The sequence below is a fragment of the Microtus pennsylvanicus genome, chromosome 2 (assembly GCF_037038515.1).
Source record: "Microtus pennsylvanicus isolate mMicPen1 chromosome 2, mMicPen1.hap1, whole genome shotgun sequence".
NCBI lineage: Eukaryota > Metazoa > Chordata > Mammalia > Rodentia > Cricetidae > Microtus > Microtus pennsylvanicus.
The window spans coordinates 100836490-100860882 of record NC_134580.1 but is presented as its reverse complement, the minus strand read 5'-3'; the positions used below and the strand labels follow the sequence as shown (position 1 = coordinate 100860882).

General features: G+C 44.5%; 1 protein-coding gene across 1 annotated transcript; it reads left to right on the top strand.

Annotated features, from left to right (window-relative positions):
• The first annotated feature begins 4396 nt into the window (after positions 1-4396).
• Positions 4397-21943, top strand: Gatm (glycine amidinotransferase). Its single transcript, XM_075961993.1, has 9 exons — positions 4397-4812; positions 5886-6104; positions 12674-12869; positions 13809-13999; positions 16115-16252; positions 16389-16553; positions 18324-18387; positions 18996-19112; positions 20899-21943. Exons 1-9 carry the CDS (start codon positions 4744-4746, stop codon positions 21009-21011), a joined length of 1272 nt encoding a protein of 423 aa, XP_075818108.1. The 5' UTR covers positions 4397-4743; the 3' UTR covers positions 21012-21943.
• The last annotated feature ends 2450 nt before the right edge of the window (positions 21944-24393 follow it).

Genomic DNA, 24393 nt, shown 5'->3' with positions numbered 1-24393 from the left:
ACACAATAAATAAATCAATGTTTAAATCTAAAAATAGAAAGAAATATTCACTAAGAAAAAATATATTTGTTCATTTAAGAGTCAAGACCTTTGCCCTATGTTAATGTGTTGCAGCTCCCCAAACCATTTCCTGGAAACTTATCATTCAATCTGTCTCTTGCTTTATAGAATTTTCTTTTAGAAATCTAGACCAGAAACAAGAATGGGGCGGGGGGGGGGGGGATCAGCCGGAAGAAGACTGCTGGAAACGGAACGGAAAAGGAGTTTGGGTTGTAAGAATGGAATGAGGGAGAGAACACAGATGAGCTTTTATGCTACATGGATTGTATCAAATGAAACTGGTGTTTAAAAAAATCGCTGTGTTTGGCCTGCTCTGTGGGTTGAGTGTGAGATTCAAATCAAGAAATTTGCCTGCTCTATACTTTGATATTACGGTGCTATCAGATGGAGGGCATTGTCCTGAAAGAGGAGAAAGTGTTTACTGCCTTGGAATTCTAGGAGATCCCTGAAAACTGGAGTGAAAGAAGTAAATGGTCCCTTGGAAAAGACACCGCTGTTTCTTTTCATCTTCTCAGGGCTAGGTCAATCTGAAAGCTGGCTTGGCTGAGGGTGCTTTAAATGCTTTGGGGAAGCTGCCGTTCCTTGGTGCTTCTCTTCGCAGCTGTCTTCTGATGAAAGAATCCTTCTCGTGAGGAGACGCTGACAGCTAGAACATAACTGTTCATAGCTGGTACAGATCCTGAGTGAATTCGTATGGTTGTAGCCCAGAGGCTGCCCGCACGAGCTTTCGAAGCGCCAGTTGACGTCAAAGGCCGTAAGATATCAGAGAGAGGGCTGGGTTCTCAGCATTCAACCACTGACTGAGGGCTGTGCTGCATCAGGCACTGTGCTCAGGGCAGAGTGGAAGATAAAACAGGCTCCCTGTCCTTGAGGAGCCTGGAGCCTATGGAAAGGAAAATGGACTAAAGCCGCTCGGGCTGGGAATGCTGTGAGCTAGAACACTGGGTATTCGACAAAGAGGCCAATCCTGTAGCGTCCTAGGTACAGAAAGGGGGTCTCATTGATTAGGCAAGTAAGAAAGACAATACTTAAAAAAAAAAAGGGTCAGGGATACAGCTCAGAGGTCAAGTACTTGATTATCACATATATAAGGCACTGAATTTGATCCCTACCATCATAGAAGCAGATAATGACAATGATGAAGAAGAAGAGAAATAAAGAGGAGAAGAAGGGTAAGAGATGGAGGAAGGGCAGGAAGAGGGGACATTGGAGGGGAAAGACTGGACTACACTGAGTTCGCTAGGCTCCCACAGAGAAGCGTACGCACTGACTTGATACTTTACAAGGAGGGCCCTGTCTTCCAGCCTCCAGACGTCTTAGTCTCAGCCTGCTTGGGTGACTCCTTCCCCACATCAAGGGTCCCGGAAAGGAGAAGGTTGCTTTGTGAGGGTAACACCCAGACAAAGTGTGATGAGGCCAGGAACCTCCAAAACTGCCACTGAGCTTGTTTTAAGTTGGTCATCTGCTGCAGGCCACGGGGTCTGTCCTTAAGGGTGGTTTGCACACCAAGTGAGACTCCCTTGGAGAAAACAGAAACCATTTGAACGTGGTTATAATTAGAGGTAGCTTCAGTGTTGGGAGTGGGTGGTTGTGCCCACTTCCTCCCTCAGTGCTGGGACCCCCGTCTAACTTGGACCTACGCAGGCCCTCTGCATGCTGCGGCAGTCTGTGTGAGTTCATACACATCAGTGCTGCTGTGTTTAGAAGGCCTTGTGTCCTTGGTGTCCCCCATCCCTTCTGGCTCTGACACGCTTTCTGCCTCTTCTGTGGGATTCCTGGAGAGAGGAATTTGATGGAGACTTACAACTAGAACTGAGCGTTCTGGGGTCTCTCACCCTCAGCACCTTGTCCTGTTGGGGGTTCCTGTGTTTGTTCCCATCTACTGCAGGAGGATGCTTCTCTGACGATGGCTGAGCAAGGCACTGATCTGAACATAGCAGAATGCCATTAGGAGTCAATATCTTCAATTGCGACTTTCTTTCTTTACGTTCTAGTTCTGAAGATATACTTTAGCTACCTTATTTGAACTTGAATATTATTACATAGTCTTCTGATTTACTATGGGAGTATCCACGACACCACAGTACACTACATTACACTACAGATATAAATGTGTCTCCGAATAGGTGACTTCTATAGGTAGCCTACCTTACCATTGCGGGTGCACATATGGAAAAATCTCAGAGATCCATACCTAGACACAAGTTCGATGCCAACCATAGCAGTGAAATATGGATTCTCCTAACAGGTTCTTTTGTTATTCATTTTGCTGATCCACTGACTTTATTAGTTTTTGTTTGTTTTATTTTTAATCTCAGAAAAATCTTCAAAATCTTGCATTTTGTTGGTTGGAATGAAGTTGAATTAGGCATATCCTCAAGGCAGCTTCCATGAAGGAGGATGAAAAGCCATACTCTTTCCCTGTGAGATTATTTCTTACCCTTTGTTTTTTTTCCCATACCCGTGATACTCTGAATCATGCCTTTGGATTAATCTGCAAAGTATGTTACTATGGGACTTTACTATGTTGTAGAAATTAGTCGGAGACCACCAGCATCTTAACGTTACTAGTTCACCCTCTGTTGTTGGTGTTATCTACAGGGAGAAGAGAAGGCAAGGACTCACACACTATCTACAGCTTCTGAACGAGGCAGCCACTAAAGACCAGGACGTTGTCAAGAGTTACTACAGACACCTAATAGATGTGCCCCAATGTTAGGCATGATCAGTATAGACATGTGATTTCAGTTGATGAGGTTATAAAAAAAGATACAGAATGTTTTCAAACCCACAAAATAAAAAAACAAAAGTGTACAGAGAGTGATTTGCTTTACTTTTATGGCTGTAGGACTTGTGTATGGGGCTCCTCGATCTCATTTTTTTTTCCCTACTGGGTTCCAAGAGAGACGAGTGTCCGTCTGGCTATGAGAGTTTTCGACTATCTAAAACTAAATTGCATGCACCTTAGCCTCATTTTAGCCAGGGACTCTTAGACCTTACACTTACAAAATGAAAAGAATGTCTTTAACGAGAGACATGGGATGTTTTCAGATGTCAGACAGATCTGAAGCAAAGCAAAGTAAATTCTTGTTAAGTGAATTTACTGGCATTTGTTTGAGTCAAGGTCTCAGGTGTTCCAAGCTGGCCTTGAACTTGCTGTGTAGCCTGAGCGACTCTGCTGGGCCTTATAAGGTTTGTGGTGAGGTTTTTGCTTGGTTTTGTTGCTTGGTTGTTCTTAAATGCATGTTGGATGATCACTCAGCTACAAAGCTACATCCCAGCCTTTTCCATCTTTTATGGGGGGGGGGGGGCAGAGTTTCTCTGTAGCTTTGGAACCTGTCCTGGAACTAGCTCTTGTAGACCAGGCTGGCCTCGAACTCACAGAGATTCGCCTGCCTCTGCCTCCCGAGTGCTCGGATTAAAGGTGTGTGCCACCACTGCCTGGCTCTTTCCCATCTTTAAACATCCTTTTACTGAGGCAGCTGCATATCTGGTCACCCTAAGCTCCCCAGAGATGTAGCCTCAAGAGGCGGTTGTGTTCTTCTATGGGGCTTAATTGCTTTTTTAAATTTTGAGAAATTCTCAGAGTGCTCACTAGCAGAATGAACCTGCACTAGAAAGGTCAAGGGTTGTGAGTCCACATCACATGGTGTTTGAGGAGCAGAGCTAAGATAGGATCCTAGACCCACTGGCTCCTTTGACTGTACCAGGATCTTGAGGCCTCTCTGTTGACAGAGGGTTAACTCACAGTCATACAACTCCTAGAGCTGCCCAGACTTCCCCTTCACCGTCTATTTTAGTCCCCGGGTAGCTCGTGGACCAGGGGAAAGCAATGAAACTATTCTCAGTTTCTACAAAAGATAAACACTAGGGGGGGGCGGGGAGGGGGTATTGCGGGGGCTCATCGTGCTGGCCTATAATTACAGCATGAAGGAGATTGGAGGAGGCCAGACCGGGTTGCATGGCTAGACTCTTTAAAGCACAGAGGAACCAAAAAGGGAAAAAAATTACAAGAAGTACTCAAAGCTTTTGTCCCTTCTGTTAAGAAGCAGCATGTCTATTTTGAGTTCTCCAGTTTTAGGTTTTCAAATCAGGTTAAGGTTGCACTGCAAGAACTACTTTCAAGCACCCAAGCCGTGTCCTAAGAAACATTTTAAGACAGGCTTCGGAAAGAAAAGCTATCTGATCTGCAGCCCTCCTTTATTTCTGACTTAATGTCTTTCTGTTTTCAAGATTGAAGGGCCAGTGTTCTGAAGACCACCCCACAGACTCAGGTCGTAAAAGCAGGAAACTAACCCAGGGTCGTTTCACTCGGTGTCACTTTGGGTTCTGGGTCAATGCACGGACCTGAATTTAAGCCCAGGACTGTCCTTGGCCTTTGCATAGTAGTCAGGTGGCAAAATGGACTTCCAAAGAGATATACGAACAGACCACCCGGACGAGGCACTGGGTAGCCTCCCTGTGGGGCTTCGCGGTGCTCCCTTGAGCCAGTACAGGACCAGGAGCTAAAAAAGGGCAAGTCCCGGGATGTGACCCGCCGGCGCTGAGGCCACCTGTTCCCGGCAGCCAATAGGCCGGGCCCGGGGCGCGGCTACAAAAGGAACGCGCGCGGCCGCAGGCTGGGAGCTGGAGCGAGGGCGGTGGCTGGGACTTTGTGCACGCGGAGCAGGCAGGACCAGGGCGATGCTGAGGGTGAGGTGTCTGCGCGGCGGCAGCCGAGGTGCCGAGGCGGTGCACTACATCGGATCTCGGGTACGTTCCTTTGCACCCTCGGGACCTCAGCGGGACTCAGGGTGGGAACCCAGCGGGGAACCGGACTCCCCAGTGAGAGGGTGGTGTGGTATGGGTTGGGTAGCCCGCGAAGGCATTTTTCTGGGAAGATGCCTGTGGGTGGATGGATGGAGCTGCGGGCTCTAGCTGTAACAGGGATTCCCTATGCTTACTGGGGAGTTGGAATGAGTCCAATCTGTCCCCCACCTGCTGCTCCGCCCTGCCCTCTGCCTCCCTGGGATCTCTGCGCATGCCTGCAGATTCTCCCTGGCCCCTCAACAGGAATAGCTCTGGCAGATGAGTTCTGCAAGCAGCTGGTTCCTGAACAGCTGTCACTCGCCCTCTTGCTTGGGTCTCCACCCTTTGGGTTCCTCCAGCTCCCTTCTGGAGGAATTTTAACAGCCCGATTGAGATTGGGGGCGGGGGGGGGCGGGTGAGGTTTGCACAGAGAAGCGGGTGAAGGAATCCTCCCCGCTCTGTGTTATAGAGGTCCCTATTTTTAACAAGGGAATCAGGGACCATCTGTAATATGGTGCAAGTGACAGTTGGTCACTCTCTGACTTGAAATGCTAAGGAATGTGAAGTATATGTCAGAGACTTTAAAAAATAGGTTGGCGCTTCTCATTCTGAAAGGCAAGATCTTTTCAAATGATTCCGTGTTATTCACAGTAAAAAGAGTCCAATTTTCAGACTGAGGAAGGACGACTTCCTCCCCCAGTTGGACATGACAGGGCACGTATTTGGGGAAGAGAATGACCTGTCTTCTGTGAACGTTTCTGAAAGCTTGTTTGCATTATTCTGGGATACAGACAGGGATTGTGGTGGCCAGGAACCTGATCTTCTCCGGGGTTTTTAAAAGTTACAGCATTTAACATAAACGAAAAAAAAATCTATAATCAACAAAAAGTTGAGCGGCTTGTTTTTGTTTGTTTTAAGTTGCCCACAACCCTCTCTTTACGAACATCTTAGTGTCTCTGTCTGTGTTATCCTGGCTTCTCAGACTTTAACCCCACCTTGTTTGAGGTTTTTTTTTGTTTTTGTTTTTGTTTCTTAAGCTTGGAGGACTCTTGACAGGATGGGTGCAGCGAACTTTCCAGAGTACCCAGGCAGCTACAGCTTCCTCCCGGAACTCCTGTGCAGCTGAAGACAAGGCCACTGATCCTCTACCCAAGAACTGCCCCGTGTCCTCTTACAACGAATGGGACCCTTTAGAGGAAGTGATTGTGGGCAGGGCAGAAAATGCCTGTGTCCCACCATTCACTGTGGAGGTGAAGGTAAGCAAGGGTTTGCAGGAAGTTCTCTCCTCAGCCTCTGCAGCCTGATTCGGCTCCCGCCCTCCTCTGCAGCCGCTTTCACCTCGGTGGGGCAGCGGAGTAATTTTAAGTCGTTTTGCTTGCTGGCACCAGTGTTCAGTATTATTTACACATCGCTTCCTTCTTGAAACGCCCCTGGGAGTCGAGGAGAGCTTTCCTGGGAGGTTATTCTTTGGTATTCCCCATATTTTACTTCGCGACTGTTGTTTCACTTTGGGCTCGTTCTTGTAGCCGTTCTCGCAGCTTCTGCACCCTCCTTCGCTCCAGGCCAGACCACTCCCCAATGGGCCTTCCTGTCTAGGTCTCCACTGTGAACTCCGTAGTGGATGTGGAGTTGGCAGCTGACACAGCTTCAGTTCCAGTTGCAGGACATCTATAAGCCAAAGTCTTCATTTCTTCCTTTTAATTTTTGGCAGTTTTACTTAATCAGAGTAAAACACCAGTCATCTTTGATTTCCCCTTCAGTCACATTGCCCACATCAAGTCTTTTGTCGAAAGGAATCTTGCCCCCACGCTTCAGTCTCTGCCCTAGGTCTGGAGCTCATCTATGCCCGGAGGACTGCTGTAAGCTCCCAGCTGCCTCTCCTCTCGGCCCTCTCCAGACGGTATCCCAGCCACTACTGGAGTGACTGTTTTAAACCCAGATTTGATCATGTGACTCATTATGATCCCACGATTCCCCTGCCTTACTAACACCCTCCTTCCATTGCTGAGAATAAAGCCCTCATGGTATTCAGGTTTCTCCACAAGCTGGCTCCTTGTACCTACAGGACTCCCCGTTCACTTATTACCTCCTCTTAGAGATGTGTGAGTGTAGCAAGCTAGCAGATATTCATTCCTATTTAAGCTTCTCTCTTGTAGTAGCCCACCTGGACTTCAGGCAGACTTTAGCAAGCAACCAAAGACCAATAAGAATCAGGCCTTTGCCCCCACCCAAGTGTGTCTCACCCACTTTCCTGCACTCCCTTCTGCCACTACCTAGCTCTACAATGTCTTTCCCAGACCCTCCAGAGCTTCCTGGAAATAAGCAATATCTTCCTTTTAAAAAATAAACTCCCAATATTTACTTGCAGTATTCTTGTGGCCCATATGGGCTAGTGTTCAGATGGAGTGTCAGGTAAGGGCCCCTTCCTTTTTGTAAGCACTTTTTAAAATCTTGTTAATCGTGAGTTATAAATTAACTTATATATCTTAAGTGAACATGAGTACTTCCTAAATATCTACATTTTCATCTTCAGTGCCGAGTGGGGAACTAAATCTGTAGCCATGTCACCGGAAATGCAGGGACATAAAGGAGCTCACTTCTGTTTGGAGAGATACGATGTACACCTTGACGCAGTATCTATGTATCTATGCCACCCGGCTGCCCGGCTGTCAGGGTGAAGTGCAAGGAACGTTGAGGGGAGAGCCAGTGCCAAGCATTGGGTAGTTACAAAGTATTCTGAAGGAAGTAGTTCTTGAGTGAGACCTGGCAGAGACAGCAACAGTTTCTTCATATTGTTCTGAATATATCTCTGGTTCTGATCCCTGAAATTTGCTAAGCAGATTAATGTATATGTTATCCCCATATTATAAAATAAATAAGATATAGTCTTTCAAAGTCTTTTCTTGAAAAGAAATCCCTATCCATTTTGATTGAGAAAATTCAAATTCAGGCAACAGTTTATCATCTAATCCATCTTTAAAATTATTGACCATTATATATTCATAAAATCTGACCTCAGATGTCTTTAAGTTGTGTGTGTGTGTGTGTGTGTGTGTGCATACCTGTACACATACTTGTAGAGACCAGAAGAGGGTGTCAGATCCCCTGGAGTTAGAGTAACAGGTAGTTCTAAGCGCCAGACATGGGTGATGGGAACTGAACTCAGGTCCCCTGGCAGAACAGGAAGTGCTTTTAACTACTAAACCATCTGTCCAGCCCCAATACCATGTGATCTTAAGGAATCAGAATCCTCAGAGATCATTGGAAGTGTTTTGACACTTGATTTGTGACGTTAGACTTTGTAGCTTAAAGTACTTGTGGAATGAATGTCGTTAAAGGCAGGGGGCTGGCACTGAATTAGTTACCTGGTAAAAGCTGGATAACTCATCTTGACAGCTGTGTGACCTGCAGAATTCCTATAAATTTGCCAACTACCTTACAGGATTAAACTTGAAGCTATCAAATTATATGTTGTAAAGCACAAAATATGGAAAGTAAAAGTTGTAGTTTTATGGATCCAGTTTGCCAGTTACATTACAAAAGTATGCTGGGAATGTATTAGGTGTAGAATACCAGTAGCATTAGCCATATTGATTGCATTCACTTTTTTTTTTTTTTTTTGGTTTTTCGAGACAGGGTTTCTCTGTGGCTTTGGAGCCTGGAACTAGCTCTTGTAGACCAGGCTGGCCTCTAACTCACAGAGATCCGCCTGTCTCTGCCTCCCGAGTGCTGGGATTAAAAGCGTGCACCACCACTGCCCGGCTGATTTCATTCACTTTTCTGGTTACTTCTGTTTTATGTGACAGACTAAGCTAGGCATTGAGGGAGGAAAAAGTAAATAGAAGATATATGTCCTCTCAAAGGTAGATTGGTTACTTCTGTTTTATGTGACAGACTAACCTAGGCACTGAGGGAGGAAAAAGTATATAGAAGATATATATATATGAGGTAGAGAGAAAGATAGAGAGATGAGTCTCATGAAGCCTAAGCTAGCCTTAAACTATCCAAAGATCATTTTGAATTCCTGATACCCCTCCTCCCCACCTCTAACTCTCAGTGGTAGGGTGACAGACATGTGCCCCTAGGCCCAGGAACATAGATAAAATTACTCTGTTTAAGAACAATAAGAGTCAGGCAGTGTTGGTGCATGCCTTTGATTCTTGCACTCAGGAGGCAGAGGCAGGTAGATCTCTGTGAGTTCAAGGCCAGCCTGGTCTACAGAGTAAGTTCGAGGGCAGCCAGGGCTACACAGAGAAACCCTGGGAAGGAAGGAAGGAAGGAAGGAAGGAAGGAAGGAAGGAAGGAAGGAAGGAAGGAAGGAGGGAGGGAGGGAGGGAGGGAGGGAGGGAGGGAGGGAGGGAGGGAGGGACGGAGGGACGGAGGGACGGAGGGACGGAGGGAAGGAAGAAAATAATGACTGGGTTTGGTGACATATGCCAATAATGCTAACACTTAGGACATTAAGTCAGGAGGATCTTGAGTTTAGGACCAGCCCAGCCTACACAGCAAAACCTTGTTTCAAACACAAAAGAATGCTAAAACAATGTAGCAGAGTGTACAGGTGTCTAGGTGAATAGAGATTAAAATATGCTTCAAGACACACAAGTTGGAAATTTTTTTCAAAGGAACAAGAAACACGTAGGTCAGAAAGCACTATTTTAGAGACTTAATAGCTTTTTTTGGAAAACATAGTAAATAGTTGCTTTTGTCTTTTTTTAAATAAGGCCCTTGATAGAGGACTCCAAAAATATTATTAATTAAGGTTAATGTAATACAAGTTTATTGCCTGACTAACAAAAAGTTCGAGTCTACTGGTATTTCTTAGATTTTCCAGAGAGGGCGTTTGAAAATTAGTGGAGCAGACAGACTCTGCACAGAGAGCTTCAGGGTGTGAGGGCTACAAAGTTTCCAGGAATGCAGCTCCATCTCTGCCATAGGTTGTCAAAGGCGTCATGTGCCACAGTGGAGTGCTCACTGTCTGGAAAATTCTTGGTAAATGATTGCTAACTCATTTATCAAGGTTATAAAGAAAGTGTAAACAATGTCTAAATCTTCCTCAGAAAATGTAATTTGCCCTGGTCATTTGGACTTTGTCCAATGTTTGCCGGATTATAAACTGCACCAACATTTGTTCAAATAAAATTTTTCTCCCAGAATAATTGACTTAGTCTTTCATAGCAAGGCAAGGTTCGCTCTGAACAGATACGCGACACTAAATACTTTGGAGTGAGTCTGGCAAGACGACACAACTGTGTCTGCCGTAATTCCGTGTTGAATTGTCAAAGGCTTCTTGTCCCTCAGTGGACTGCGGGAGATGTGCCTGGCATGAGAAGGCGGAGTAGTGAATGGCTGGGCAGTAGTACCAGGATGTGTCAGAGAGGAAAATAAAGAATCATTATCCTCTGTTTCTAGCTGCTACTGAAGAAACTCCCGGGAGTAGAAAACTACTTGTTTGGGTTTGGCATGACTTTGTTTTTGTTTTGCTTTCGTTAAGAGTGGATTAGCCATAAAACTACTCAAATGTTTCACGCTGATAATATTTTTCCTGGGTTAGAAGTTGGCTATATGTTCATAGATCTTCAAAAGTCAACTTAATCACAACAGTGACCAGAAAACTGTTTCTGTTGAAAGTCAGAGAGTAAATGACTCCGGCTTTGCAGAGAATGTCTGTCTACCCTGAAGCTTTTTGAGTCTCAGCCCTGCCACTACAATGGGAAAGCAGCCACAGGTACCGTGGAACAAAATTAGCATGGTGTGTCCCCTTAAACGTGTGTTGGTAAAAACAGCAGCCTGGCTGGATTTGGCCTGGGGACCTTAGTTTACTAACAGCTCAGCTTTCAGAGCCTAGCTAGCTAGCATCCTTCATACTTTCGGAAGATCTGTTTCTCAGATTATTCTGTGTCCTCCAGCTTGGGTTCCAGACTAAGCAGAGGTAAGAAAATATATTTTCTATTTATCATATTCAGGTAAATTTAAAAGCAGAGACATAAACTGAGGGGGAGGAATGTCTTTGATATTGAAGATCTAGGCAGTTAGCCCAGTCCTGATGAACAAAACTATTAGAAATATCAAGTGTGGTGGTGCACATCTTTACTCCCAACACTTGGCAGAGGAAGGCAGATCTCTGTGAGATCAAGACCAGCCTGGTCTACAGATTGAATTCCAAGCCAGTCAGGCTGAATGATGAGACCTTACCTCAAACTAAAAACAAAGATCTTTAAGAAGAGCCTTAATAAAGAATCCTAGTTTTAGAAGATTTTATACATCAAGGTGGAAACATTCAAACTTACAGAACATAGTAGTCAAGCCCCTGACTATTTGGAACACTGTCCAGTCAGAAGACTGATGCTCTTGTCCTGTTAAGTCATGTAGGAGGTGAGCGCACAACCTCTCCGCCCTGCGTGTGAAGAGATCACATGTTTGAGAGCATTGTCTCTTGGGTAGGATCATCAAAGCACTATGGGTATCTAGCTAAACTAAGCATATTCTTGAGCCTTTAACCTATCTCTGCCCCTTCGTTCTAATACTTACTGCTATACACAAATGTCAGCTTTGAGGTAGAAACCTTATGTATAAGACATGATTAGAACCAGTAGTTGGTTGTCAGCCAGTGAGTGATGCGAAGAAACTTAAAAACGATACCCGTGTCGATTGTGTTTTTCAGCTAAAAACGTTTACATGTCGCATGGCTTTGCCAGGGTTGTGATGAAGTCCTAAGAGTTTTTCTCAGGGTCTGGATTCGCTGTTTCATCTCTCTGGGTAGCTGTAACATGCAGCATGCACTGGCCCAGTGTATTCCTTTAAACTGACTGACAGCTTAGATACAAACCCAACAATCTGAACGTAGACTCTTTCCATCTTTATGCTTGCATCTCACCTTTGGAAAGTGTTTACATCTTTAGCCCCTGGAATCCTGAAACTCTGTGAGCTTGCATTTTACTGGCAGATTACATCCAAAGGGGCCTGAGATGAGGTGAGACTGGATTCGAGAGAGGTGGGGGGTGCTAGGTGTGAGACACAACTGACAAACTCCAAAGCCTGCCTTGTGTCACTGCCCAGTTTTGTTGAATGCAAATTCTGTCCAGCGGGAAAGTGAGCCATGCAGGTTAAGACATGTAAAACATTTCTGAAAACATAATCTTCACACAGTTAAAATATCTGTTTTGTTCCACAAAAATGTCAGCTTTTCTGTAAGAACTCGGGAGTTTGTGGATCATTTCGGATCTTGGCTTAGTGTAGGGGTTTTTCTTCTTTGTTTGGTTTGACCTCTTGTTTCATCTCAGTGAGACTCTAACGGGAGTGTCTATGTCCTGCTTTGTCTGTGAAGCACAGCCAGGAAGATTCCAAGCCTGGATCGGGGACAGACAAGCTGTTAGGGGTTAAGCATGAGATCTGAGGCAGAAGGATCAAAGACCTCAAGATAATTTGGGGCTGGAGAAAGAAGCTCAGTGATTAAGAGCACTTCCTGCTCTTCCAGAGGTCCCTAGCTTAGTTCCAACACCAGTGTCCGGCACAGCTCATAACTGTAACTGAAGCTCCAGGAAATCCAGCACCTTCTTCTGGCACAAGCACGCATGCACACACACACACGAATAAAAACAAGTCTCTAAAAATATATAACAAGATGATTTAGAGAGCTTCAGACGCCAAATCCTGGGGTCTGTGAGGAGGCTGGTGTGCTCAGTGCTGGGAATGAACTCCGAACAGACCTGTTCGCAGTCTGGGTCCCTCTTCCGCTGCGCAAATAGCTGTTCCCGGCCTGCAAGCCCACCTGGAGCTGTATGGTTCTCCTGTAACGCTTTCGTTTACTTTCTTCTGCTTCTAGGCCAATACATACGAAAAGTACTGGCCATTTTACCAGAAAAACGGAGGTATGTATTTTCCCAAAGAGCATCTGAAAAAGGCTGTTGCCGAAGTGGAGGAAATGTGCAATATTTTGAAAATGGAAGGCGTGACAGTGAGGCGCCCTGACCCCATCGACTGGTCGCTGAAGTATAAGACTCCGGATTTTGAGTCTACAGGTAAGCAGCGTCATGAAAATAATCAGGCAGATCCTTGGTTTTTTATTTCCTTCTCAGATACACAGGGAGGATGCTCGTAGAATTTCTTGAAGAATCCTTTGTTTTACTTACTTCTCCTTTAACACCTTAGAGATTATTGAGGAAGCATCTGGCTCATTTTGATATGGTTGAGGTGTACACATTCTAAGCTTCTAAATGTTATAGACATTTTTCATAAGAACACTGAATTGTTCCTAGTTTTCCTTAACGACAGAAATTCAAATGGAAATAGAGGGCCTGGAGAGACGGCTCAGCAGTTAAGGGCCATCATTACACTTGAGGAGGACCTGAAGTTCAGTGTTCCCAGCACCACATCAGGCAGCTCATAACAGCACGTAACTCCAACTCCAGGGCTGTGGTGCCCCTACTTCCACACAGATACACATGTTTCAAATTTTAAGGGGGAAATGGAGACATCCTCTTTTTTAAACTGCCACTATTTCACAATTGCTCTTGTGCGTGAATTCTGTAATTTATTTTGCAGAATGATCTTAGCCTAGTTCTTACCATGTCATACTGTCCATTGTAAACTCTGTTTCTGTATCTTACGATGTCACACTGTCTCTTGTGAACTCTGTTTCTGTATCTTACGATGTCACACTGTCCATTGTGAACTCTGTTTCTGTATCTTTAAAAAGGAACCTACAAGTAGAGAAGGCTTATGGTTCAAAATCTTTCTCAGTTTTTTGTTTCCATTTTTGCTTGACATCACACCCAATAGAGAATTCTTGTCAACAACCTAGTCTAGTATGTATCATTTTTTTTTTGCCATGGGTTGTATAATTACATAGACAAACAAGGCCTTTAGTAAACTTTGCTACAAATAGATTGTGTTATAGATGCTTTAATGTTTTGGAAAGCTGCATCACTGAGGTGGCCATGGAACTTTTGGTCCATTAGGTTTATACAGTGCGATGCCTCGAGACATCCTGATGGTTGTGGGAAATGAGATCATTGAGGCTCCCATGGCATGGCGGTCACGCTTCTTTGAGTACCGAGCATACAGGTCACTTATCAAAGACTACTTCCACCGTGGCGCCAAGTGGACAACAGCACCCAAGCCAACCATGGCTGATGAACTGTATGACAAGGTATGTCCCTAGCTATAGACCAGCATGTTCGTGACTGCTGTTCCAAGTAATCCACAAAGCGTAAGAAAGGAATTCTCTGGTACTTCACATATATTATGCATTTTCATTTAAAAACTTACTATGTTTAGATGAAACTAGGAGTAAATGTTAATGATCATAACAGCAATAACATTTACTGCTTACTCTGTGCTGAGTCCTGGGGCTCAGGACGTTATCACCAATCATATTTATTCTTACAAAAACTCTAGAAAGTGATGGTGATGGTGACCCACGCCTTTAATCCCAGCACTCAGGAGGCAGATGCAGGTGGGTCTCTGAGTTCAAGACCAGCCTGGTCTACAAAGTGAGTTCCAGGACATCCGGGGCTGCACAGAGAAACCCTGTCTTGAAACAAAACTCTAGAAGGCAGTGATAGCATGTTATCATTTCATCACTGGGAGCCAAGCTTGTCCTAAGGGCACATTGCTATTCACTGCTGGAGCCACAGCAGTCTCTAGGATAAAGTCTTTCTCTTCTTCTAGCAAAAGCATCTGGTATCTCGGCCAGGTTCTCAGTAAGGTGAAAGGTGCAGTTATCTCCTGCCCGCAGGTTCTGCACCCATGAATTCAACCAAATTCCAATAATATTTTTGAAAATTGTGCCTGTCATTCAATGACAATATGGCATAACAATTTTTTCTATGACATTTGGGTTGCACTGACGGTTATAGCTAATCTAGAGGTGTTATAGTTTTTGTTGTTGTTGTTGTTTTGGTTTGGTTTGCTTTGGTTTTGGTTTTTCGAGACAGGGTTTCTCTGTGTAGCTTTTGGAGCCTGTCCTGGAACTCACTCTGTAGACCAGACTGGCCTCGAACTCAAGGGATCTGCCTACCTCTGTGTCCCAAGTGCTGGGATCAAAGGTGGGTGCCACCACCGCCCGGCTCTAGAGGTGTTTTAAAGGATTCAGGAGGACATGCATAAATCTATGCAAATGTGCTAGTTTATGCAGTGAATTTGAACATCCATAGACTTTAGTGTTTATGGGGTACTAGAACTAATCTCCTCCACAAATACAAGGGATAGATGTCCTTAGTAAGATAACTATGATTCATAGAAAAAAAATCACTTATAGAAATAATTTTAAAGCAAAAAATTATTCTAGGCATTTAAAGGCAGAGATGAAAAATAAGTCCTGCACATCCAAATTTGGCAGGGAGCAACCTGGCATCTCATTTTAGGGTATAAATTGGGCTCAGGTCCAAATTCCTTCTCTAAAGGAGAAGGGCAACTTCATCCTGCTGGCTTTCAGCATTGTAACTACCTACGTGCGCGCACATGCGCGTGTGTGTATCTCTATGTGTGACTCTGTGTGTGTGTCTGTGTGTGTTTGCACGTGTGTGTGTGTGCACACGTGTGTCATGGACTGTTTTCAGAATCAGTTGCTACCTGCACTACTTGTTTCTACGTGTCAGGAAGTTACTCGAATGCCTAGTTTTTCATTTCGTTGTGGTGGTGGTGGTTTTGTTTTGATTTGTTTGTATTACTTTTCTGCTTGTGGTGACAAGGGACTCGAGGGAAGAATCTACGAGAGAAAGGGATTATCTTAGCTCATAGTTTGGATGTCATCGCCCCACCCACATGCTTTGGCAGAACAATGTGTTGACAGAAGCATGCAGGAGATGTTTTGACTTCTTGGCAGACCAAAAAGAGAAAGGGAATACAGGAGAAAGGAAGAGACCAGAGCAAGAGAGAGCCCCCAAGAACACACCCCAGCGACCCACCTTTTCCCAGTTATGCCCCCCTCCTAATTTTCACTTTTTATAACGCGATCATATGACTACATCAAAGGATTAATCCATTGATTAGGCTAGAGCCCCTCATAATCTATTTTATTTCTGAAAATGCTAAAGGGATATCCTTCACCAATCCCTTGGGCTTTCCTTAACCAATCAGATTGGCAGTCAGAATTGACCATCACAGACCAACATCTTTTCCATGGGTGTTTTAATCTATAGTTGAATTGTAGTATTTTGGGAAATGATGCTTGTGAATTAATTTTTAAAATCATGTATATCCTTGTAAATAAATCCCTTAAAAACCTAAATGCAATGTGTGTGTTCCTTCTCGTTCCAACTAGGATTATCCCATCCATTCTGTGGAAGACAGACACAAATTGGCCTCCCAGGGAAAGTTTGTGACGACTGAGTTCGAGCCATGCTTTGATGCCGCTGACTTCATTCGAGCCGGAAGAGATATTTTTGCTCAGAGAAGCCAGGTTGCTAACAACCGGCTCTATAGCCTCACGCTACGTTATCGCATTCTTGATTCCTAAATTTAAAAGTTTAAATCTGACATGCTTTTGGTTTCCCAAACTTAGAACGGAATATTTTTAAGATTGTTTTTACTTTCAGGTTACAAACTTCCTGGGCATCGAGTGGATGCGGAGGCATCTTGCTCCGGACTACAGGGTCCACATCATCTCTTTTAAAGACCCCAATCCGATGCACATCGATGCCACCTTCAACATCATCGGACCTGGCCTTGTGCTGTCCAATCCTGACCGGCCGTGTCACCAGGTAGGAGAGTTCTTAGGATGCCAGAAAAGCTAGAGAACCTGGCAACTTTATTTAAACGAAAGAACCATGGCACCTTAAGTATTTCCATGGCCCTAGTGGTTCTACATGACAACTTCAGCAACGGTCAGTGGCACTATTATCAGACATGGAATTGCTTATCTTTACAAGATTCCCGGTCTGCGGAACTCGACACTGCCATTGTGACTGTTAGGATCGTATCATCAGGCTGCGGCTGTTACTCGTCAAATTGTGTGTCTGACTATGTTATCCTTCGAAAGTGATTTCCTCACCATTTTTAGTTGCAGCTCAACAGGATTATTTATAAACAAGTGACTTCGGCGTGGCCAGAGCACTGCCCTGAGCGTTAGGTGTCTTGGTCAGCCGCCCTTCAGCCTGCCTTCTTGGGGAGGAGCAGATCTGCCAAGCTGACCCTGCTCCCTCCCTATCACCCACAGCCTCTTATCTTCTCCCTGCTGCCTCTGAGTCCAACTGGGAAGTGAGTTGTTTACAAGGCTGTAGCACAGCTTTGAAAAGTCCTTTCATGCTGCGCGCGGGTCATGCCTGTCCCTTATTTTCATACCTAAGGACCAAGATGATCCATTTCAACTACTAGGACGTGTTGATGTACTACGTGGGAGTATGGTTTGTGTGGCGTTGACTCATTTGTAATGGCTATCCCGTGACAACCGTGCTGCTTTGACATTACATCCCTGACCTTTGTCCTTATTCATGGCCACGCCGGATGACGGGACTGTGGAGCAGAGAGGCTGTCAGCTTGGCATCATCACAGCGTGGCTTTCTTATAACTAACCAGAAGACGTTTAAATTTTCCTTAACGAGAATGTCTTGGGAAAATATCTTTGGTGTTTTAAATTTTGAAAGCTGAAAAGCTTTACACACACACAAACACACACACACATACACACATCCCACACACTTAAGTTCGTTCTTTGACAACTTCAGACAAACGATGCATTCTCTCTTCAATCCTCCCATCCCCCTCAACTCCACTCCGCCCTGCCATACCCTTCTCTATATTCATGACTTTGGTTTGGTTTTGTGACCCATTTAGTCTAACCAGGGTCATCTGTGTGACTGCTGGACTGGGATTATCCACTGGAGCCTGATGGGCTCACCACCAACTACCAACTGAAGGCAATGGCTCTATCAATAGCAAACAGTTCATTAGAAAAGGGTGGGGCCCCTGAGCCCCTCCTCCATCTGGGTCTCGCTGTTGACAGCCAATTCTTGTACAGACCTGGTACAGGTATCCGCAGCTATTTTAAATTATAATTTAAACAGAATCATCAACTTTAAAAAAAAATGTATGGTTTATTTATTTTCTTATGTGCATTGGTGTTTTACCTGCAGGTATGTGTGTTTGCTCTCCCTGGAACTAGAGTTACAGACTGTTGTTGTGAGCTGCCATGTGGGTTGTGGGAATTGAACCCAGGCCTTCTGGAAGAGCGGCCAGTGCTCTTAACCATTGAGCCCCCTCTCCATTCCCCAAAGTCATCAACTTTAAAAAAAATGTGTCCTTATTTTGTAAATGGAGGAGATGACTTGCAAAAGAGCTATTCATGATAAGGAGAGCTGAGTGAGCACGTGCCTATAATCTAACCACTTGTGGTGCTGAGGCAGGGGGATTGTGAGATCAACACCAACCTGGGTGATATGGCAGACTTCATCTTTAAAAACAAAACCATAATGACTCCCAGAAACCCAGTGGCAAATGTGGATTTAAGTCTGTTGGGTTGTTTGCTCTTCCAGATTGATCTTTTCAAGAAAGCAGGATGGACCATAGTTACCCCTCCATCACCAGTCATCCCCGACGGTACGTCGACTTTTACATCCTTTGTGACACTAGAGATGGCCTTTCCCCAGTGAGCAGTAAAGTCACGGCTAGTTCTAGAGTGAGGCCGGGACAAGTGTTTGTGAGTTTTCCTTTCACAGGAAACGAAAACGAGGAGACAGAATTTAAAATATCATATGAAGCAAGATATGACTTTTAAAATAAGATGGGATGAGTTCCAAACGCCTGAGGAATGTGGATTGTTTTTGTAAGATTTATAAATATGTTGTTGTACAATCAAAATAGGTTCTCAAAGCTGGAAGTGCAGTTCAGTGGTAGAACGCTTGTCTAGCGTGTTTAAGGCCCTGGGTTTGATCCCCGGTAGTACAAGATCTAACTAAAATACACCAACAAAGCAGAGCAGGGTGGAACAGGACAGCAAGGCCAGCACAGAGAAGGCTGGGGCAGGGGAATTGCAGCCCAGCGTCATTTTCTGTGACCATAGTGAAAACGTGTCGGAAGGAAAAAGGTAACACGAGATAGTAAGATAAGCTCTCTCGTGGGAACTGAAGCAGGCAAGGACCGAGTGTCACTTCAGTGCCCTTCCCTTGATCAGACACGCGTGCTCTAACAGTCGATGCTGTTTTCAGATCACCCGCTCTGGATGTCATCCAAATGGCTTTCCATGAACGTCTTAATGCTGGATGAGAAGCGTGTCATGGTAGACGCCAATGAAGTCCCGATTCAGAAGATGTTTGAGAAGTTGGGTATGTGTGATGGATGCAGCAGGCTGTCACATATAAACAATGGTCACCACTACCTGAGGAAAAGACATGCGGAGTCTAAAATACGGTTTATTGAATCGATTTCTGTTCCCTTTAAATGTACCAAATTAATTATCACCTTTTAATTGGTTAGTGATTTTGCTTCTATTAAGCATAGCCTTTCAAAGTTGGGCATATTTCATGAGGTCCTGAAACATCCGGTGGCAAAAGTTAATCAATCTTCTGTCTCTCTTCCTGGTGCCTACACGCTGAGGGAGAGTTACCATACTCAGATGAGTTGCTTTGCCTTCCTACAGAGAAGGAATTACTGAGGGCCCTTTAGAAGAACTTTAATGGTAATCTCATGTTTCAGAGGGCTTGTAAGGACACACCTGGAAACTGACATGTGTATGCATTAAAAACAGTTCACATGGTTCTGAGATGCAGAAAAGGATGCCAGCCCGTCATTCTGCTTTTAAAGAGCAGGATTGGTTTCACTTGGGGCCACATGTTCCTATTTTGACATTTAAGTTTAGACCAGCATTCTAATACTGTTGAGGAAAACCTTGAACGAAAGGGTTTCGTGTGAGCCATGGGGTACAGATGACTTGCGAGCGGTTCTTAACACATTTGACGTATCCTCGGGGTGAATTTGGTAACAGCCAGGCAGCTTATATGTTGAAATTAGGTTGTTAAAACTTTGTTCTGCATTTCTGATATGCTCCATAAAAGACTATTTTCTTATTTGCCACACCTATCCTTAATGTTGAATTGGTTTTTAAAAAGACAGCTTGAAGTTTTGAATTGAGCAGAATCTGGTGGCTGGACCCCCAGTGCCAAGCCACGTTTTCTTTCGCCTTCATTAAGTAACAAAATTACTTGGGTTCAACTTTTTCATATATTTTGATTTTGTTGTTTCTCAACTTAAACTGATGGAAAGTACCAAATAATCTGATTTGATAGTTTTAATTTTGTAGTTAAAGTCATGTAGTTAGTCTTGGGGAACTTACATAAATTTCCTCAAATAGCTATGATTCTCTCCAGTTGAGTATGAGCACGCTATGACCAGCCAGGACGTGGATGCTTCTGATCCCACATCCGCTTTGTGTTTCCATTCAAACTGCACTCTTAGACTTCAAAGATGTAGGAGGGGTACCTCAGGGGCGTCTTTCTCACGCCTCCTTGTTCGCCCCACCATACAGTGAGCCCTGTAGTGATTCTGCAGCTCATGTCCCCTCAAACGGAGGAGGAAAAGAGCAGCTTACTGTGTCTAACGTAGCGTAGTCTGGGCGTTGTTAGTTAAGTGGTCTCTGCATTCATAAACATGTTCTCACAAATGGTGCCGGCTGAAGCCGATTGTCTGATTGGCTCTGATACCTGAATACCCACACAACCCAGATAGTAAAGCTCTGATGCATTTTTTCCCTTGAGGCGGTCTAGCCCAGTTATAATCTGTAGAAGATGAATGTGTTCTTATTGTATGTGTGTCAAGTCGGCATTTCAGTACTGAATTTTAGTACTTGGTAGGTATATCTGCTCATCCAGGCTGCTGATTCGTGATCATTCCATAGAGCAAAACCTGTCTCTATTGACTTCTTTTGTTGAAGATGTTAAAGAAGTGTGATGGGCTAGGTTAGAAGAAATATAGTCTGTGAAAGCAAAATTAAAAAGAAGAGACCACTGTAGACCGGATTGAGGGATTTGAACCTCCGTGTTCCTGCAGGTGTTTGGACTTATGAGATCTAATGTGAGTCCCCTCTGACTGACCAGTCTTTCTCTCTCAATGCAGGCATCAGTACCATCAAGGTTAACATCCGAAACGCCAACTCCCTGGGGGGAGGCTTCCACTGCTGGACCTGTGACGTCCGGCGCCGAGGCACCCTTCAGTCCTACTTTGACTGAGCGGGCACGGCGTGGCTCTGAGCACGGCCTCAGATATACCTAAGAAGCATAGCAGCAAGGCCCATTCTCTCGCTTTAATAAATGCATGAACTGTAGTGCTTTGAACAATCACGTCTTTAACAGGGTTCCCAGGCCTGGGTTACTTTTCTTTGACACAAGGAAGATTACTCTTACTAGGTTCACTTTCTTCTCCTAAGTTCTTTACTGCTTGGCTTCAAGCATAAAAGCTGAGTAAATGCATACCAAGGCAAAAATTAGTCACTTGAGTAACTTGGCCGCTAATATTTAACCATCTACCTCTGTTTTTAATTTTCTTTCCAAAAGGCAGCTTGAAATGTCAGTCTAACCTTATTTCCCTCCCTTTTTGGTGGACTTGTGACTGTTCGTATCACTTCTTTTTTTCTAGATGGGACAAAGACTTAGGGGGGAAAAATCCCACAGATCCTAAGTAGAATCAGATATTTGTCTCTTTTTCTAGAAAACAAATTTGGGTAGTTTTTTTTTTAATTTTTTTAAAAATAACCTTGACTATGCAAACACTAAGAAAATGAAGTGAATTTTCCATGAATGCTTTTAACATTCTATTGTTGACATTTGGTCCTAAAATCTCGTCCTACAGCTTACCTCATCTCAAGTGGGTTACTCTTGTCTTCTTCCTTCCTTTCCAGAATTTACAGACATGCTTAGTGTAATAGGGTATAACTCATAGATCTCAGCCCTAAATGTTGATGTTAAATATCTAACAGATGTAATGGCATCTTTGGTAATCTAAGACTTGTTTACATATGTGCAAATTGTTTAAAGCATAGAGCTTTAAAGCATTTTTAAAAAACTAATGCAGGTGAAAAAAAATACCTGAGACGTGAATAATTTTAATGTTGGATATTGTATATGTATTTTTATTCTAATAAACTTTTGTGTTCCAGATTGGATTTTACTAGAGTCTGGCCTCAGTCTCATGACTTTAGAGTCACAGGAGTGTAGCTATTGGATGAGAGGTGTGTGTGTGTGTGTGTGTGTGTGTGTGAGAGAGAGAGAGAGAGAGAGAGAGAGAGAGAGAGAGAGAGAGAGAGAGAGAGAGAGAATATGTGTTGCTCTGTGGGCACACGTGTCAGGGAGGTATGCACGTGTGTGTGTGTATGCGTGTGGAAGTCAGAGGTCAGTCTTGGGTGTCAATCTTCTCGATTGTTGAGACAGGGTCTCTTTTGCACTGGCCTGGAGCTCACCAAGTATGCTAGTTGACTGGCCCAGGCCTTTCCCCCATATGCGCCATCTCTGCCTCCACAGGAGTGGGAAGAATCCCTCCATCTCTGTCTCCACAGGAGTTGGATGAATCCCCCCATCTCTGCCTCCACAAGAGTGGGAAGAATTCCTCCATCTCTGCCTCCACAAGAGTGGGAAGAATTCCTCCATCTCTGCCTCCACAAAGTGGGATGGATCCCCCATCTCTGCCTCCCCAGAAGAGGGATGGATTCCCTGTTCCTGCTTTCCCAGCAGTAGGGTGGATCCCCACCGTCTCTGTCTCCCCAGCAATGGGATTATGAGCACACACCACCACACCTGCCTTTTTCACTTGGGTTCTGGGGATCAAATCCATTCTCACTTACACTTAAACACGTACTTTGTCAGGTGAGATTACTCCTCAGCCCACCTTGGAGAAGAATTGTAGTTTTCTGAAATAATCAAGATATTCACCCCCAATTCAAACCTAACATTATTCAAAAACGGTTGACAAAGATTGATCACACAGAGTCCCAGCACTTGGGAGGTCGTGGCAGGAGGATCAGAAGTTCTGGGTTAACCTTAGCTGCATAGCCAGAGGAAAGCCAGGATGGGCTGCAGGAGACCTTGGCTTAGGAGGAAAAAAAGAAAGGAAGGGAAGGAAGAGGTCAAAACAGAAAAGAAAAAAAGAAGGAAAGAAAAAAATGAATGCAGTTAGAAATTGGCTTATCTCCACTCCTTCAAAGCTGTCTGAAGGCTTTGTGAGCATGGGATGGGGTGGGTGTTAGTCCTAGGCCCCCAAAAGAAAAGGACTGTCCATTCTGGATTGATGAACTCCTTTCCTCGTGCAAATACCACATAGGATGTGCAATTAGAGATTAACCACAGGTTTCAGCCGCTCCTCTAACTGCTTTATGTCAGGGTCACAGGACACAGCATGCTGTCTGCATGCCAGCTTGACACTCGAACTGTTACTGCTTGAGAGTAATGCAGCTATGTGGATTCATGCACCCGAAGCCACCCAGTCAGGGCCTAAGTGACCCCTGTGATTCTAGTAGACACCTTCTGAATTCAACTAAGCACGTATGTATTCCCTCTGCTTCTGTGGCTGATCACATCTCGTTTGTCGCTGAGAAAACAGAGACCGCTGGGCATCCCGTTCCTTCAGCTTCTGCTCCAGGCTCCGCAGAGACATGCTCACTGGCGCAGGGCACTGCCCAAGGCTTTCTCTCTCCTGACCTTTACCAGCTAATCTCCTAGAGCAAAGGTTCTCAGCCTTCCTCACGCTGCGACCCTTCAATACAGTTCCTCATGTTGTCGTAAGCTCAACCATGAAGTTATTTCGTTGCTACTTCACAACTGTGATTTTGCTACAGTTAGGAATCATAATGTAAATCTGTGTTTTCCATTGCTCTTAGGTGACCCTGTGAAAGGGTTGTTCAGCCCCCAAGGGGTTGAGACCCAGGTTGAGAACCACTGTTCTAAAGAGAAATGTCAGGCTTCCTTTCAGTGCTTCTGTTTACACACCATGTTTGAGAAGGGCAATGTCTCTCATCACTGTAGAGCATAATATTGTCTGCAACAGCAGTCACAATTAAAGGGTAGAGTCACTATTAAAATATAGTAACAGCGGGTAGAGGTCAAGGACACTTGCCAGAGGATTCCACTTTGGGGTCTAGCGCTCGTGTTAGACAACTCTCAGCTGCCTGTAACTCCAGCTCCAGGAGATCTGACATCTTCTGGCCTTCTTGGGTACCCATTCACAAGTGGCACATACTCACATAGACACATACAAATAAATAAAAATAAATCTCTTTTAAAAGTACAGTAGTAAAAGGCAATCACTCTGTAACTACCATCCATTCTAGGGAGTAAAGTACTTTGTGCTCTATTGGTTATTGTGGGAATGTGTTAAAGGGAACCGAAAAGGTAGGACCAGTGCTTTGTGTTTGACTGATATAGAGAAGGGAAACAGAGGAGGCAAGAAGAGGAGGGAAGAAGAAGCAGCTTGACAAAATGAGAAGAAAAGGAGAGAAATGCAGCCAGATCCCATGAACAGTCCCAGGATTCAGAAGGCAGAAATACTGAGACCCCCAAAAATCAGGTCAGCCTGCATCTTTGGGAAAGGAAACTGATAAAGGAAAGAATAGAGAGAAAGAAG

Bases quoted from the DNA above. Each gene is read 5' to 3' on its own strand.
- Gatm (XM_075961993.1), top strand. From the start codon at position 4,744: ATGCTGAGGGTGAGGTGTCTGCGCGGCGGCAGCCGAGGTGCCGAGGCG. The intron at 4,813-5,885 runs GTACGTTCCTTT...TTGTTTCTTAAG, and splicing joins TGCACTACATCGGATCTCGG to CTTGGAGGACTCTTGACAGG. The intron at 19,113-20,898 runs GTATGTGTGATG...CTCTCAATGCAG, and splicing joins GAAGATGTTTGAGAAGTTGG to GCATCAGTACCATCAAGGTT.